Source organism: Grus americana, chromosome 15 (genome assembly GCF_028858705.1).
Source record: "Grus americana isolate bGruAme1 chromosome 15, bGruAme1.mat, whole genome shotgun sequence".
NCBI lineage: Eukaryota > Metazoa > Chordata > Aves > Gruiformes > Gruidae > Grus > Grus americana.
The window spans coordinates 14,038,050-14,056,375 of record NC_072866.1 but is presented as its reverse complement, the minus strand read 5'-3'; the positions used below and the strand labels follow the sequence as shown (position 1 = coordinate 14,056,375).

General features: G+C 42.5%; 2 protein-coding genes across 19 annotated transcripts in view; both read left to right on the top strand.

Moving 5' to 3' along the window:
• DNAAF5 (dynein axonemal assembly factor 5) overlaps positions 1-6,564 on the top strand; it is a 29,197-nt gene extending 22,633 nt beyond the window's left edge. For both annotated transcript variants that reach the window (XM_054843461.1, XM_054843460.1), the window contains exons 10-13: positions 2,217-2,367; positions 3,701-3,857; positions 5,630-5,821; positions 6,341-6,564. In XM_054843461.1, coding sequence (XP_054699436.1) covers positions 2,217-2,367; positions 3,701-3,857; positions 5,630-5,821; positions 6,341-6,480 — 640 coding nt within the window. In that variant the 3' untranslated portion in view covers positions 6,481-6,564. The remainder of the gene's footprint in view (positions 1-2,216; positions 2,368-3,700; positions 3,858-5,629; positions 5,822-6,340) is intronic.
• A 2,785-nt stretch (positions 6,565-9,349) lies between these two features.
• SUN1 (Sad1 and UNC84 domain containing 1) overlaps positions 9,350-18,326 on the top strand; it is a 35,326-nt gene continuing 26,349 nt past the window's right edge. For 3 of the 17 annotated variants that reach the window (XM_054843457.1, XM_054843451.1, XM_054843445.1), the window contains exon 1: positions 15,345-15,650. The gene's annotated coding sequence lies outside the window, so the exon portion shown is untranslated. Of the gene's footprint in view, positions 9,436-13,260; positions 13,351-13,598; positions 14,101-15,343; positions 15,811-18,326 lie in introns of those variants that run through there. The other 14 variants (XM_054843458.1, XM_054843443.1, XM_054843452.1 and 11 more) reach the window with 11 other exon arrangements.

The following is an 18,326-nucleotide window of genomic DNA, read 5'->3' as shown; positions in this document are numbered from 1 at the left end:
GCATAAGAGCTAGGTATTATTGTACGCACAGATCATGTTTTAGTTGTTTCAGATCCAGTTGAGAATAAAGTCTCAAGTCTGTAAATACAAATAGCATGGGGTGTGGTCTTTCATGGAAATGGCGCACTTTTAGAATTAAGTTCCCTAGATCTACAACAGTCAGATTTGAAAGTGGAAAGAGGGAGAATTTAATTGCAAACAGCAACAGCAAAAAATACACCTTAATGGTAATGAGAGATAGTGTAGTGAAGTAGTAATAAGTTCTGGTTATACAATCGCATCTGCTACTGGCAGTAATTTGTTTAGCTCCTTAAAAACATTCTAACAGTTTAGACGGGAAGGTTTTGAATTATTATGCTAAACACAGTTGTGTGGTCATCTAATTTTGAGTCCGACATGATTGAGTTAGATAATTGCCACATACTGCTTTACTGATTCTATTTCAAGGCACTAGCACAAATATTCTCACAAATAGCATGGCATTATGGTTAACATAATGCTGATGGAATGTACCTTTGTGTTTTTACAAATTGGTTTTTTTCTTTGGAGTTTAACAGAGGGTTTTATTAAAACAGATAGCACAGATAACACAAAGTTGGGGTTTTTTAGCTTTGGAGCTAAAAGGAAATTTGGAATGATGGTGAGCATTAGTTGTATTTTTTCTGGCAACTTTTTGAATAGAAACTTATTAATTCTCAAAAATGTGTTTAAAATAATAAATCTAAAGGGTTTTGACAAATTTAGATGCGTCTAACAGGACGACAGATTTCTTGTTATTACTGAATCTGAAGTGCCACCTGCTGGGCAGGAAGCAAGGACAGATCTCTGGCTTGCTGAAAGCACCCAGAGATTTTCAGGTTTGTGCCTGTGCAGTCGGTGGTTCAGGCCTGGCAGGCGGGCTGGTCGGACTTCGGTCAGATCACACCGGGATGACAAGGTCTAACCGCAGTGAGTAAGCGGTAGTTACAGGAAGGAACTAGATACAATTACATTTCCTATTAAATTGATACAATATTATTAGGAAGTTTTTACTGCTGGATTACTTTGTTTTGCTGTTGTGGGGATTTTTTTTTTTAAGTACTTAGTGATAATTGTCTGTTGTTAACTTCTACCCATTATGTTCCTCTTGTGCCCTGGCACATCGCTGTAGAAGCTACTTATCCTGGAAATGTAGGACTTTTTTCTAAAAGTCAGCAACGGCTTCTTCCTTTTCTGCCAAGCAGCAGGGTGGGGATGTGCTGTTTCACACTCAGGTGGTTGCAATCCCGGTCTGCAAGAAGCTTGAACAGTGGGACACGACTCAAGGTAGATTTAGCCTGTTAGTTGTCAATCTGTTTTGCACCCTGCCAGCTGCTTTTTTAAAGGCACAGTGAATATCCTGAGCCTGAGCTGTGTAGTCACAGGCCAGGCACACATGCCTTTTTGACGCTGAAAAGTCTTTTTTTTTTTTAACTTGTGTGTAAGATCTATATCTTTTTATCTTCATTTAAAATTGTTTGAGCTGGAATTAAATGAGTGTGAGGGAATGCTGCCTATTGCAATTGCTGACTCTCACAACAACTTTTAGTATCGTAACAGCCCATTCAGTGGAGGAGGAGGAAGAAATGTCAGCAAAAATATCACAGATTTGTGTGTTCGTAATGAAAACAAACTAGTATTGGGACTGGCACCATCAGAAAATCCTACAGACCTCTCATCCTTGAGGGAGACAAGTTTCTGAGCCAAGAGAAAGCTGAAGTATGCTCTGCAGACTCCCTGCAGTATCAGTAGTTCAGGTCTCATCAATAGCATTCATACTTTTCACGTTATAAATACTTTTCACTGGACAGTCTCAAAGGGCCTTACAAATATTAATGAATCCTCGCAGCATTCATACGGGGTGTTATCTCTACTTCACAGACGGAGAAAATGAGACAGAGAGAAGGTAAGTAGTTTACCAAGATAACACAGTGAGTCATGGGCATCGTCTGAAGTGGGAGAAAGCGTACCCTCCCCTTCCCGTGAATGTTAGGTATTTGTTTAAATATTATCTAGAAAAATTAAGTTATGAAAAGCTTATCACATACATTGTAATCACCTGGGCTATAAGATTTTTTTTACAAAGTCTTTTTTTTCCTGCCTGTGCTTCTATGACAGAAAATTCTCTTTTACATCCTGTCAGTCTCTTTATCACTTTCTCATGAACCTTTATTTTGCTTTCTTATTTTTGGCTTCAGGCTGTTCCCTAGCTACCTTGAGACTGTGATAAAAGACATACTGGCTCCTAATCTGCAGTGGCATGCTGGAAGAACAGCAGCTGCCATCCGCACTACAGCTGTATCGTGCCTTTGGGCTCTTATTCACTGTGAAATGCTTTCACCAAAAGAGGTAAATTCTCTCTTTCTCGTCAAATGTACTTTGAAATATTAGGCAGGAAGACAAAATAAAAGCAAAGGGAAAGAAAGAATAAATCCTTATAGTAAGTAGTATTTTCAGATGGACATAGAGTTGTCATAATAAGATGCATTAATTGTAATCAAGTATTAATAGTTGAAAGGATCAGTAATGCAGGGACAGTGATATCCTGATAAGAGACCTGAGGCCAGCAGTACAATGAGCTGTAGAACTCGCCATCATCAAACTTTGTAGATCTTTGTTAGCACAGCGTCAGTTCTGTACCACAAAACACTACCTAGCCACTGCTAGCACAACAACTCGGGCACCTGACCTTACCGGACCCGTAGTCAGCGCCTGTGCGGCAGCACCGGAGCGAGCCAGGACGTGCGTTCAGATGACATGGCAAAGACAAGTTGGCTGGTTGCCTTCGAGCCCACAGATCCATTTAGGGGGGGTAAAAAAAATCTGAAAGATTCCTGGGGAGGGAGGGCAGGAGGACTTGAGATAGAACTTGAAGAGTAGCTGTAGAAACTGAAGCAGAGAGCTAACACTTAAATGTTACCTACCATAGTGATTAAGGATTAATTGAGGGGTTTTTTGAAGCTTCTTTCCTAATAAAAATAGCATTTGGAAATGATGCACTGGAAATATGCTAAATGTGAGGGCATTTTTTAAAAAAATAAATGGAATTAAAATGTTATTAAATGTTCATATCTTTATTGTTTTCATTACAGACTGTAATTGAACAAAGTGCTTAAACACATATAACTGGTTGAGTTCACATATATGAAAACATTTATATCAACTACCGTTCTAGTTAAACATTTTTTCTGAATCAGTGCCTTAATGCCTTTTTTGCATTAATGTATACAAAATGTACATACTAAAGTCAAATTATGAAACTCAGTAAAACATTGCATTACAACAGTCTTTACTTAAAAGCTTCCTTTTAGAATAAGAGCACCATCTACTGGTACATACACATAATCCTCATCACCAAATTATTTAAAGTCTTGCCAACAATTTGATTTTTTAAATAAAAACTCAAGTAAGTGTAAAGCTTTTACAAGTTACATAAAACTCATCTGCATATATACTGAGCATTCAGGAACTGGGTGATCGACTGGTGGATTTTCATTTGCCAAGCTTGCTTAGAGGCAAAAATAGAGCTGTGTAACTTGCAAGATTTTCAGGTTAACTTTTATAGTTAACTTTTAAAATTAAGCAAGCCAGTATCGGTCAGACCTAATGGTAACCAATAAGCGTATTGTCTTAGAGTGACTGAAAAGCTGTTGTGCTTCTATGCTTTTCCTGTTAATTGTAGATCTTAAAAGTCAAAGATGAGCTAATGTCCCAAATTATTGCTGCCATGGATGAAGACTCTAAAATTGCTCGACTGATGGCTTGTCGTATTGTTGGTGTTTTTTTAAAAGTCTGTGGGAGGCAGTTTGGTGAAGATAAATTTACCAAAACTTACACAGGTAAGTGAAAAAGTTTAATTTTTTTTTTTTTTATCCAAGATCTCCATGTTGAACAGTTACAGTTGCTTTTTCACCTGAAGTATCATAGTTAGCTTAGCTTTTAAGGATGAAAAGCATTGTGCTGGAGCAGTAGGCAGATTCACTGTATACCTTTGGGGTTCACTGTGCAGGTTGTCCACCTCACCTGCGGGTTCTCTGCAGCTGGTAGCACTGAAAGCACTAATGCAGAGAAGGGAATAACAAAAACTGCTGTGTATCACTGAGGCATCTGGCTTCAATCCCACGTGAAGAGGAAAATGCCTTTAAACAGTTTGAGGTGCAAACGGGCAGATTTTATGTAGACTCGTTTTCTCAGCCATTCTTAATTCACTCCCATACGCATATTCTAATGGTTTTTCTGTGTTCTCTTGCTTGATATTTTAACTATTTGGGTAGTTCTCTCCCAGAGTAATTTTATAGATATCAAGGAAATTGAGTCAAATGCTGCACAAAATCATACCATTAGCAGCATTTTTGTGTATGAGAGGCAATTTAATGTCCTAATCCTGCAGAGACTAAGACATGGTCTTAAACTGCTAAGTGAGTATAAAGTGTATAAAGTACACATACACATTCTAGAAAATGAAGGTGTTAAATACTTGAGTAGGTGTTGTTAAGCGTGACTCCACCAGCACTTGCTTCCTGCAAGGCCTTTCTGTAGTAACTGCTGTTGTAACTGCGCTATTTCCTTAAATTGAGGTGGTGCACTGGGGACGAGTTCATGTTCTTTGGGAATGCCCTCGCTCCCAGTTGAACAGAACTGAGCAGTATTCCCAAGGTTAGTGCACGTTACACCACTAGATGGAACTTCACTCGATATTACAGTCTTCACAAGGCTTGCCAGTATTTCCTCTGCATTGCTTCCTAGTTTAGACTATATGAAATAATGTTCTAACTATAGTGGAAGCAGAACAGTGATGCATTATATAAATGGCAGTCACATTGTTCTCCTTGCTGTGTTCCAGAGCGCCAAGAGCAAACCATTTAATCGTACCATAAATAGACCTGAATAGGTAGTGGGTTGTTTTGGAATTTTTTATTTTAAAAAGGAGGAAGAAGAAAACCCTAATTTAGAGTGCTGTAATCTCAAATAGAGTATTATCTGTAATGCTTCTTAGGATGATGTTTAAATGCTAAACAATGACTCAGGAGAAGTAAGTCTATGCTATGTAACAGGATTTATGTTCTCAGAGATATGCACAAATAAATTGGACTTTCCCAAACTCAGCATCTTAACGACTGATACTTTTTCTTTCACGGCACAGTAGAAAACTAACAACAAACATTTTTATTTTGGAGAAATACGTGATCAATACATGACAATTGTCAAAGTATATCTTTGCATCTTCAAATACTCTGCGATGCAGCCCTTCACTGAAACAGTAATATTTGATAGAAATACTTGGCTTTATAGAGCATAAAAATACTTAAACTCTGCTTCTGTAATGCATTCATAGACATTCATAGTACCTTGTTAGAGCACTAGAGAATGTTCAACTAATCTAAGTAATTTTTTACATTTCTTTTAGTGTTTTTGACAACGTAACAATCCAATAATGCACTGCATGGTTTTAGGAACAGCGTACTACATGTATTTGCAGCGTTCAAAACACAGAAATATGTCATAAATGCAACAATAATTTCAGTGTTGAAAAATACATTGTTTTTTTCAAATGCAAAAGATAACTTCGCTGGTTACAGTGCTGTTTGGTAACGTATATGCTCCTTTTCAGAAGTTTTAAAGCGTCTGGATGATGCTTCATGTGATGTACGACTGGCAGCTGCTCACACCTTAACTAATTGGTTTAAATGCTTAAAGGACAGTGATGTGAAATCTGCAATGGAAAGTCATATTGAATTTCTGTACCAAGAACTGTTGATACATCTCGATGACCCAGATCAAAATATCCAAACTGCAGTCCTAGGTAAGACTTTCAGTCATATCGATTTTTAACAAAGCTTTTTCAATCCTGTTTTCAAGGGTTGCATGCAAGTAGCTCATATAACTACAGGCCAGTCCTAACAGGCTGGAAGCTTTCCTTTGGATTTCAGTGAGTATGAGCTCAGACCTTTTACCTGTATGCCGAATGTAATGTTTTATCTAGCATGCACCTAGAGGGGGAAGGAATATCAGCGCATCCGATCTATCACAAGACTTTATAGTTGGTAAACAGGGTATGGAGCATAGACACTAACCACTGCAGGCTGTGACCATATCCCAGCTTGCTCGGTGGATTCTTTGGAATTTATTAGTGTATCGGTCTGTGTTCAAGCACATAAATATCACAACATGGACCTCAGCAAACGAGGGAGGAATCGGGTTGGTGTGGCTGCACAGCTTGTAGAAGAACAACTTCCAGGTTAGGTTTCGGCTACTTTGAGGGAACTTGAATAGAGAGATGCAGAGCAGCTAATGATTTATAAAACATGTCTTTGTTTTACAGAAGTTTTAAAAGAAGGAAGTGATTTATATCCAGAACTGCTCGTCAGAGAAATTGAAGGGGTGGTACATAAGCATCAGACACCGGCCTATTGTAATCAGCTACTACATCACATTCAGTCAGCCAAAGAATCAGCTTTATGAATCAATGCTGAAATTCTTTTTAGTGAACTGTACGTGAAATCCATATGATCTGGATTACTTTGTGTTTTCGTTTGCTTAAGAAAGGCTGAGCAATAAATACATTGTTTTTTTTCTAAGTTCTCTATTAGCTCATTTAAAAGTCAGATTGACACAATTCTGTGTTCTTTGCTGTTTGAACAGTTCTTTGTATCTGCTAGCAATAAAACAATGTTTTAATTCACTTTGTATTGGAAGTTTTTCAGATACAAGGTTTAAAGGAGGAATGTTTTTCAGGAATTTGACACTATTTATAATTGAGATAATTTATTTAACAAAGTAATAGTCTAACATCAAAGTTATGAATGTAATTCAGCGAGGACTCAGTCTTTCAAGGAGCCTTTCAAACTCGGTAATATTCAGACTTTGCAGAGTCAGGTCTGTAAGGATCAGTTTTATCAGGAAAGAAAATAGCCAAACTTCTCTTGCGTAATGCAGCAAAATGTTTATAATGTTTTGAGTACTCATACTTACTATGCTGGTATAACAGGGACATATTCTGAGTAGGTGTCACTAAAGGAATAGTTTTTATTGTCACTGTACTACATTTCATGACTGAGAATAAAGCTAACCTTTTTTAAATTAAGGTTTATATGTGGGAGGAAATGTGCTGTTTTGTCATTTAGATTAACAGTATTTATATTTTTGTATTAAATATATCGCATCTGTAGTTTTTATGTTTATACCATTGTGCCTTAGAAAGCAAGCAACATTTGTTTGCAAATTACTTTGAAATGAAATTCTACAACATTAGTTTCAAGCTTGTTTTATTTTTTTTAAAAGACCTTTGCAGTGTGTAAGTCTGTGTCCTCTTATATTCTCAGCTATGTAATAAAGTGAGCTCCTAGATTTTTGTCTGTCATTGTGGGGTAGTGTGCTGTTTACTGCACACACAAATCAAGATCCTGCTTTTTTTTTTTTTTTTTTTTTAATTATCTGTATCACAGACAAAAAGTGCTCTTTGGCTTCTAACTCCCAGGTGCCTTGGCTTTGTGTCAGGTCTGACGCCAGGCTCACTGGGGGTTGGTCATACCCCTTATGCTGTAGGAAGTCCCTACTCGTGTTGGTTTATCCTTCTGAGCTAACTTTGCCTTTTCACACTTGTGACGTAATTGTTAAACAATTGTTTACAGCAACATCTACTGCGTTCTCAAAGAAACATTTGAGATACATTAGATATACAAGACAAGTCTTATTCCTAGCTTAAAAGCAAAGTCATGCAAACTCCTGGCCACTTCTCCACAAAATACTACAAAAATTCTATGAAAAAGATATGATAATACTAATGATACAGAGTAATTGAGTAGTTTCTGATTGATCCAAAACCTATTCTGCATTCCTGTAGAACAAGATACTCATTTTAGAGCATACATACTGTCTTTGAAGTTGACTTCTCTTTTCATGAAAAGTCAAATTATAACCATTCCTGTATAGAGCAGCATTTTAGTTGACTAAACACTCACTATAACTGGAGGGTCAGCTGACATTTTTATATGGTGCAACATGAGTGAAATAAAAATCCCTAGCAGACATTAAATGGAGTGAAGAGGTTGCGGAGCCTCCCACCTTGGAGCTATTCAAACCTGATTTAACGCAGTCCTGGGAAACCTGTTCTACCCGACTCTGCTTGGGCAGGGATTTGGACTACATGATCTCCAGAGGCCTCTTCCAGCCTCAACTCCGTGGAGTTGCTTCCGTAGTCTATCAATGATTAAAAAGCCAATGTAATTAGACTGGAAATAGACCACATAACTACAAGTGTTTCAAAGTGCTGCAAGGCAGCAGGTTCTTGCAATGCAACCTAAAGTTTCGCTTCAGCAACAAGAAGCCAGTTCTTTTTGTCAGGTTCCCTTGAAAGCCCACCAAATAAATCCTACTTAATGACATTACTACAGGCACGATTTTTGGTAGTTTCCTATATTGGCAAAATGTAGATTTTTTTATTTTACCACTGACTGCAGCATCATGATAGCTGCAGTACAAATGTCATGCAGGTACTTTTAATTACTCTCGTGATCTAAAGAAGAGATGTTTGAAAACCCAACTTCAAATGTGAGAAGTGAAGTGAAGCTCACCTCCTTAGGTGAAGGAAAATCTAGTGAAAGTTTTTCCAGATGTTCTAAAGCTGGTACACAAACAGTAAGAGCTGGAGTATTCACTAAGCTTGATATCTTCAGCAGGCTGGGGAAATTTTTTTCTGCCTCTGTTGAGCATTTTGTTATCTTTCAGGACAGTCCGTTGTGGGATGCCTCCCAAAGAAAAATCTCCGCATCATCCAACAAAACAGCTTTTTTCTTCAGAGCCAGGAGAACTTTTTGAATTAAATATTCTAATAGTAATTCTAGAGATATGTTAAACAGCAACCTGAGCTTGTTTATGCATGTGTGACAAATGATATATCCTCCACTACATCGGAAGCGTTCCGGACATAGGACTTCAACAACATGCTGACCCTGCTTGTAGTTTGCCGTACTTCAACTTATATAACCCAAATTTCTCAAATCCCTTTGCAATGTATTATTATCGAGCTTCCTGCGGATGCTGTGTGAGCCTGGGTTTTAAAGTTATTTTCTTTGAGACTCAACTTTCTCAGCTTCAACCTTTTATTGCAGCAGTAGGAACACCATTGAAATGTATGATTTTTTTTCTATTTTGCCAGTTCAGCTGTTATACGTACTAGATTTTATTTGCGTCCATTGCATAATGTTACTAGGATCATATTCATTACATAACTTTTAAGCAAGGACAATTTTTTGGGGCAAAACGGTTATCTGGAACTTTCAGACTCGTTAGATAAGCAGGCTTTAGCCCTGCCCTTCCTGTGACGAACAGATGTGCTTCTGTCTTCGTCCTTGTCAGCTAGAAGACCTGTTGTGGAGGATCTTGGAACTTGGATTCTCAGCAAAACAAAGTTTTTTGGTAAGTGCATGCATTTGCCTAACTGAATATAGAATCTTCTAAATATTTGTTGACTGACTTAAATAGAATCAATTAATTAGACATTGAGAGAGCACTGTCTAACAAGGCACTTGGACTTTGAGAGAAAGTCTACATCAGAAAGAGAGGATTTTTAGGAGAGGCTGGAGGTTAAGTGTGTTCCCAGATCCATCCATTTCTCATCCGTGTGGGTCCTTACAGGCAATCTGCAGATTTCCTCAGCACTGCTGTAGGCAGAGTGCAGACCGTCTGTCTGCAGCCGCCGGCAGTGCACTGGCTCATCTGAGCCCACCATAAAGATGCACTAATGCACTAACGCACTGCATCTGCTGGCGTACACAAGTGTGCTCCCAGACACCAACCTCCAGTTATCACCGGAAAGTTACTATAAACTATAACAACCCATCAGTACTCTAATCTAATCTAATCTAATCTAATCTCTACATATAGAACTTTCACTGTTATAACAACTTTACAGTTATAACTGGAAATAACTATTATAGTTTATAGATTTACTATACTGTATACTACACTATAGTAAAACTATACTATTATATATAACCATAATAGTTATTTATGTTAGTATAATTTATTTATTATTTTATTTACTGCATGTAAGTTGTTATAGCATAATAGCCATAGTTCTATATATAGAGATTAGAGTTCTGAGGGGTTATTGCATAGGCTTTATCTCACTTGAGGGAAGTCCCTTGTCTGCACAACACAAACGTACTAGAGCGTTGCTCCAGATATTAAGTAACATCTTGGCTTGTGGAAGTCAGCAGCTGATTTGAGAGGAGCCCAGTTTCTGTTTCATTTGCAGAATGTGCGTTAGGATCGCTGCATGGCAAGGTGAGCAACAGGTGGCTGGAAGAGCGGATCAGAGCTGGTCCTGGTGGATACATTATGGGCTGCTCTGTGGCTCAGACTTTCGAGTGAGGCTCTGAGCATGTTTTAAAAAGAGAAAAATAAAGCAAAATTCATTATTAGGCAGCTGAAGGATCAACAAAAATTACAGTTAACAGGCTTGTGTCCATTTACTGAGATCAATCCCCCGAGGAAGCGCACGAACAGCAGTAACCGAGGTGAAGCAGCAGCTGAGAGCTGTGCGGAGAGCGGCTGCTGTCGGCCTGCCTTGCACGTAATCGGCTTTTCTTGTTAACATCTGAAATCCCCTGTAAGTCGGGACGATGGCAGGATCTAGTGGCAAAATTGAAGTGCTTTGCAGCCCCCTTTTAACTGATAACCTAATTGAAGTGCATGGAGCGCCCATTGCCTTTGGCTGACAACAAGGATGGTGTAGAGAAAGGCCCCTCATGAGTTTCACCATAAAGTGTTATCCAGATGGCAAGAAACTTTTTCTTTTATGAGCAAGAAATCAGATTTCCAGATACTTTAGGCGATTTTCATACTAATGCATATATATAATCATCTCCCCACCCTTGGACATAAAGGCCACCACACTTCCTCACGCTAAGGAACGTTCCACAGGAAGCATGCCCCTTGCCCAGCACATCCCTGCACAGCAGCGTGCCGTGCCCAGTACCCAGTGTTACCAGTCAGAAACACCTTGCCGCACTGGTTTCTGTCACATTCAGTCCGCACCTTCAATCGCTGTGGGGACCCGTACCTTTGCAGTTGATAGCAAAGGCCAGGACGTGGAGCAGAACAGGTTTGCTAGGTGTGAGTGCTGGAATGCGCTGGGAACAGGAGTGGGAAGGGAAGGGAAGGAAGGAAAAATGCGGGAATCATGGTGGGAAGGGAAGGGAAGGGAAGGGAAGGGAAGGGAAGGGAAGGGAAGGGAAGGGAAGAAGGGGTAGGGCTAAAGAGATGTGGACCTTGGATTGGTTTGGCCTTGTATTGCAGTTTCCCTAGACCCGGTGTCCATTAACAAAGCTTTTTCCCCCTAAATTCTTAACTGCCCTCTAGACTGTTAAAATTGGAAAATCATTTTTAATAGGATTGATAATTAAATGAGCCCACTTTACGTTCAGAGCTCATCGTTGGATGCTGAAAAACTTTGAGTTTTTGTTTGCCTCAGAGCACTTTCTTCTGAAACGTGGAAAAATTAACTCCCTATATGTACCAGCTTCTTTTAACAAAACTGGGACAACCCAACCAGTTTCCCTTAAATCGTAGAAGCCAAAGGCTCTCCTATTCTTCATAGCTGAGGAGCGGAGGGAAAGCTGAGCATCAGCCATCCTCCTCCAGCCTCTTGGCTTGGTCCTGATGGAAAAACAACTGCTGGGGACAAGTCAGAGCAGCGCGGGGAGCTGGAGCAACGCCCAGGGAGCACTACATGCCTCATCCTGCCAGAGCAGAGCAGAGCACAGCCTGCCCTGGCTGGGCTCCAGGGGAACAACGGGGCGAGAAACACCTCCCAGAAAATTTCAGGGAGATTTAAACTAACAAGTGATTCTGTCCTGACTGTCTTAAGCCCTTAAACATTATCTACTCTAAAGAAAGCAGGTGTGGAGTCAGTGAGGAAAGAGAAGGGGGCGGTCAGAAAAGTGAGGTGATTTACCCTTCTGCCAAGCGTTCGGCCATCTGCTGGAGGAGGCATCTGGCGAGGGCTGCGTGTCGTAGCGAGGTATGTGCTGGCTTCCAAGTGTTATCGGGATCAGTCCAACTTCGGTGGCAGCATCTGAAAACTTTCACATAACTAGAGCAAAGTTCTCTTAAAATGTACAGTAATTGCCTAAAATTAGCGCTTTATCGACATCATCTCACATCTTATGTGGATGTCTGTCTTTTGCATCCTTTTCTGTTTCTTAAGGATTAGCCGCTTTTCCCCATTTTGTATCCAAACAAGTACACAGAGCCTATATATTTATTTGATAATTACATATTTATTACCCAGTCTTTCCCAGCAAGCTATTTCTCTGGCATGCACAAGTAAACAAGACTTTTTGGCCTGACTGCCCTTCCTAAGTGACACGTTCCCTATTCTCCTCTTTGCTGCCATTGCACCGCCCCTGCCCGCGGCACACGGCATTGCCATGCCCGCAGGAAAACTGTACGCTCGGGGAGGCTACAGGTTTAACCAAACCTGACTCAGGCACAGATTTCAAATGGAATGTATTTGCATCCATTCCCTAAATATTTGAACAATGGAGCTTGTTTTGCGCCACGAGTTCTTTGCTGAAAGCAGGCCCGTGACATTTCTTTTTCGTGCGGTTGTCCAGCGGTTACCGTAGCCTGGGGTCAGCACTGGTGAAGCTCGCTTGAGCACAGCGTGGGACCGGAGCACTAAAATCCCGCCGAGCGGCCGGGTGTGCTGTGCAAGCGCCAGAGGTCTTAGAGGAGAGCGGCAAGCGAAAGGGAAAGAAAATCCCAAAAGAGACTGACTGGGAAGGAAACAGCGAGGGGAGACGCAGAAATACTGGGAAGGTCAGTCATCGAGGATCCAAGCAACAGAGGCCAAAGTGAAAATTAGCGGTAATTCTCCTCATCACTTTAGCATTTCTCACTCCAGAGGCATCTGCATTTTGCGGGAGGGGAAAGCCGAGTCAGGAGGCAGCCTGGCAGCGGCCGCCAGCAGGGCGGTGCTGCTGAGAGAAGAGCCTGGGGCCGGGAAGGTCAGCTCGGGGCCGGGAAGGTCAGCTCGGGGCCGGGAAGGGGAACCCGGGACCGGGAAAGGCAGCCCGGGGCCGGCGGGCCGCTGCGGCCATGGAGGACTGCCTGCCTGAGAGGAGGAAAGGCGCGCGCTGCCCGCGACTGGTCGTGAGGGGCGGTCACCGGTGGGCGGGGCGGGCCGCGGGGCGGGGGGGCGCTGGCGGCACGCGCCGCGCGGGCGGGGCGGGGTCTCCCGGCGGCCTCGGCAAAGCGGGCGGGGCGAGGCCAATCTCAGCCGCCGCTGCCGCCGGCCCTGCCGTTCCCTCGCTCTCCTGGCGCCAGGTAACCACCACCCCGGGTACCGGCAGTCCCGGCCTCGCGTGCGTGCGATATCCCCTCTCCGCCGGTTCCCGTGAGGGGGACCCTCTCCCTCCCCTGGGGCGGGTGGGGGGCGTCCCCTTTCCCTCGGGGGTCAGGCCGCGTTTCCCCCGCCCTTCCTCAGAGCGGGTCGGGGGGGCGCTGGCAAACAGCTCGGCGCCAGCCCGTTCCGGCCGTTGCCGCGCTGCCAACCGCCCCCGTTTACCCGTCACCCGCTGACTGGCGCAGCTGCCGCCCTCTCCCGCCTCGGCCCGTCCGCCGCTGCCGTTTCCCGCCGTGAGGGTTGGTCCCGGGCAAGGCGAGCTCCGGCGGCCAGGGCCGCGTTAGGCAAGCCGCCCGACTGGGAGCCCTTGGGGCATTGTGTCTCGGTCCGCATCCCCCGGTGGGCACGGGGGGGGATCGACTTCTTCCTCAGCCCGGACAGTAGCCCAAGGAGAGCAGCGGGGCGGGAGGAGAGCGGGCTGGAGCTGTTGGGTCAAACGCTGACCCCTCCTTAGGGCCCGAACTTGTCTGGATCGGCGCTGTTAAGCTGGAAGGAGAGAGACAAACCTCTGCCATAGCTGTCTGCCTGCTTCGGTGCCCCTTGGCCTGGCACTCGGAGTATTTTCTTGTCAGAAGTAGCTATAACCTGCAGCTTTCAGCTCTGATTTTGGAAGAATTGCTAAGTGTGCTGTACTGCCTGTGCTCACTGCACTGCTGAGCTTTAGTGCAAAGGTAATGTATGTTATGGATGGTGCTGGGTAGTGCCAAACCTGTCTTCACCCTCCGCTCTGGTTGTCACCTCAGGGCAGCTCCTGTCAGTGAACCGCTGCTGTGGGGAAGGTGGTGTTAAACAGGGCTTTACCGTAAAGAATTTGGCATCACTGAATGAATGATTATTGCTCGTAGTTTTACTGCTAAAATGCGATATTTAAGTATTGCGCGCTCTTCGAGATGATAGAGCTGCGCTCCTGATGCAGTGATCACGTTTGGTGGCTCTTCTGTAACCACGGGGGTAGGAGCATCTGAAACATGGAACTGTTCAGAGGCAGTGCCTGTTTTGTGACAGTCTTAAGAAGTTTTATGTCTGCTGGAAAGAGAAAGGACTTGGTTTGTCTTATTTTCTGTTTCTTTATCTATTAAAAATGGTATTGTTTATAATATGATAGGGAAAGGAAAGGAAAAGCCTAGCTAGCAAATTCCAGGTTCCGTGCTTCAGCAGTACTTGCAATCCCCCATCCCACCGTCTGGTTTTCAGTTTAACATTACACAAAAAGGAAGTGAAGTCTTTGGCCATTGTTTTTTTTAAACTTTCTATCTTGGGGCGTTGCAACTGACTTACAGGCTAATGCTTCTGTTGAATTTCCAAGTTCACCTCGGTGTCCAATTCCCCCTCTTGCCTATGGGGGTGCATTACTATTTGCTGATTTTTCATAATGTTATAGGGGGTTTGTAAGTGATCTGTATGGAGGTATTTATGACAAGCTTAGGAAGCTTTTTACATGGATGTATTAGTAAATATGGCGCATATATATATATATATATACACACACACACCCCCTTAAATCTGTGCTGCTTGACTGACCTGTGACACGGTGATTGTAAGAATTTTGGACATCTTAGGCGTTCAGGTGTAGGAGTGAGTTATAAGAAGTAAGATGTTGGGTTGGATTTTATTTTGTTAGTTAATATTGAGGTTGGGCAAGTGAAGTGTTTTAGGAATACGATACATTGTCACATATGCCTTGTGCTATCTGCCCGTGAGCTTACGGTTAAAATAAACAGGAATGAGGTGTACATATGCGTTTGCAGAGTAAGCGCTCCAAAACGGAGACGCTGCTTGCCCGGGACCCAACGGGTTAAGGCTGCGGGCTGGCTGGGGCGGCCGCGTCCAGTGAATTCAAACCGAGCGACGGGGGGGCTCCGGGAGGCTGGGTCGGATCCGCCGGATCCCGCGGGCTTTGTTGGCCCGGGCAGCCATTTTGGGATCCTGCGGTGTGGCATGGAACAGCATGTCCCGTCCGCCGGGGAGCGCGCCCTGAGCCCTGGCCGCCATCGCGGGCGCGGCGGGCCCCGGTCCCCCGGCCTCTCCCCGCAGCCGGTGCCGTCGCGGCGCTGGGCACCGGCCACGCCTTCCGGCCTTCCCGAGCGGCCCCGGCAGCCCGGAGGTTTACCCGGGCTAGCCGCCGGAGCGCTCTGAGACTCCCCGAGGCTGTGGCAGCTCGGAGAGGCTGATGGGGGAGGCCTTGAGCGAAGCGCGGAATCGCTTTCCATGCAGAGGCCTGGTGAGCCTTGTGCACCGAGCTCTTTGTGTGTATTTAACTGAGGCGCCGTGCGGGGGTCCCTGGGCTGTCAAGGGACTCGGTGTGTTGCTGTGCAGTGTTTCAGGTGCGCTCTGTGTGTAAACAATGAGCAGACATGTTTATTGTTTCACCACAGCTGAAGGTATGGCTGGCTTCTGTCAACCTTCCTCTTAAAAACCAAAACAAACCACCAAACATTTGAAGGGGTATTTAATGTGAATATTACAATTGCAATATTACTGCTTTGGGAAGAACCTCTTTTTCTTTTGTTGTTCTTAGTAGTGTTACACACTTGTGTTTGGGGATCTTTGCCATAACAGTCAATGGTAACATCTACTTTAAAATGTGAAATTTATTGCTTGGAATTTTTTGTTTGCTTGTGTGTTTTTGTTTTAAAGGAATACTACAGTTTTAAGAATGTGTGTTTTAATAACATGTTGATTTAGCTTGGAGCTCTTTGCTCTTCAGCCTGTTTAAACTACTAGTTAATAGGGTATGTGGAAACATTCTTTGTGAAGTATATTTACTTAGGAATTTGCTTTTTTTTTTTACCAAAAAGAGTAACTTTATTGATTTTTCTGAAAAATAGTAGAAAATAAAAATTGAAACTGCAAGTAAAAATAACTTGCTCTCAGGAACTGACAGGGTTGCATGCTCCAGTTTCATTGTTATTAATAATTTGCCCAAAAGTCTGTTTTGTGGCATTAGTATGTCAAATCATAGTGACTTAAACTTAGTTTATTTGCCTTAAAATATAAGGATAGACTAGGTTCTACTTCAAGTAGAACATCTCTCTAAGACTTTTATAATTTTTTTTAGCCCTTGTAATGTAAAAAGTAAGCCATGCTTTCTTGCAAATTTTGTCATTCTCCTGACCTCCTGGTGAATGTTTCTACTCTGCCAGGGTCCCGTTTGTGAAATGGCGATTTACCACTTATTTTGTGAAAAAGGGTGTTTGTGAAGAAATGCCTAGATAGTATGTTGGTGGAAGACTATTTATGTACCCAAAAAGACTTAAGCGGGGGTTCGTCCTTGTCCTTGCCACTGCTTGTAGTGGCTACACAATGGGTATTTGGTGCTACTTCCCTTCTTGTGATGCTTCTGTGCGTGCTTAAAGGCCACTATCGGAGCATCTCCTCACCTTCCAGGAAAGCCAGGAAGTTTGCTGCAACTTGCTAGGGTTTGGTTGTGGCTGGCTGATTCTGAAAGTGATTTTCAGATGAACAGGCTTACGAGGTAGTGGCGCATCTAGTGCCTGCTTGCGTTCTAGCCAAAGTGTGTGCTTCTCTTTAATTGCCTTTAGGTTGTCTTATAAAGGTACTCTATTACTTAGGGTTTTTTATGTAACTACATGCTTAGTTCATGTACTATACATCCCTTATAGTACATAGAAATAGATGTTTATGGGCTTCTGAAGAAGCAAAAAAGGCTACTTAAAGTTTGGGCCCAGTAATGCTTGCAACAAAGCTAATACTAAAAGCCTACATGAATCCAAGTCCAAACAGATCTATGGTACCTAAATCTGCTGGGCACTCAGAGGTGTGTAAACTGGAACTAAGTACTCTGTCTAGCTCTCAGGTTCTTTGCCAAGTTTTGTGGTTTTAAATTTCCAAAATATTTTATTGGCATGTCTCTTTCTGTTCTAGTTGTATATGAAAGTTTCATAAACAAGAAGAATGAATATGTGAAAGATAGAGTGCTGTTCAACATGACTGAACAAATTAGAGGGAGTTGTTGTCCTCCACCCACCCCTGGTCTGTTCTGTAGTTCAAAATTCCGCAGTAATAAGTATGTAGAATCTTTCTAAATAAATTGGGTTGATTTGTTTTGTGGATTTTGTTTCAAAGAAATGGATAGCTGAAATCAAGATGTTGAACTAGTAGCCAGTTTAAAAAAAAAATCCAGTTTCACAGTAAATTTTAGATGCCTGTCTTTGAAAATTTGTGCTAGTTATCTCTCAAGATTATTTTCAAGTTCTATTTAAGTCAGTTAAGCCTGTCTTGTTGCTTTGAAAAATTGACTGAAGGTTTTTGCCTTTGAGTCTGAATTAATTTTAGAGAGTCAGGCAACGAGTGAATCAAACCAAGGCCCTAAATCTTCTAAGAGTGATTTCTAACTATGTGCTGTTTTGATGGCTAACCTGTTACCTAACTGGAGATGTTGGTGCTATGAAAACCAGCTATTAATAGACCTATGCATAAATATCTTTAAGGCTCTTCAGTTAGCAGTGCCATTGTCAAGTACAGATTTTATTTAATACTAACTTAATGATGTTTTGTATTTGATAAGGTTTGAAATATATGATGTAAATTCTAGCATTTCATTTCTTCAGAAATCAAGTAAGGAGAGAACTGGTGGGGAAGGGGAAAAGAACAGGGAAGAAGCTGACCCAATATGTTATTTTTCGAAGTCTGCCTTCGCCCTGCCCATATGGGTTGCAGAGGGAGAAGCTGGGTGGCCACTGAAAGCTCACTCACATAGCCTAGGTTTCCATGTGGGAAAATATTGCTGGGTGTCAAAAACATAATATCAGCTATTGAGTTGCCAGTTGAAAACCAGTTTTATTGATGAAATTATGTGTGCTAAGCAGTCAAGATCAGCTCCAGTGGAAACTAAATAGGGGTTTCCCTAGCTTGTGGTTTCAAAATCTTTCTATTG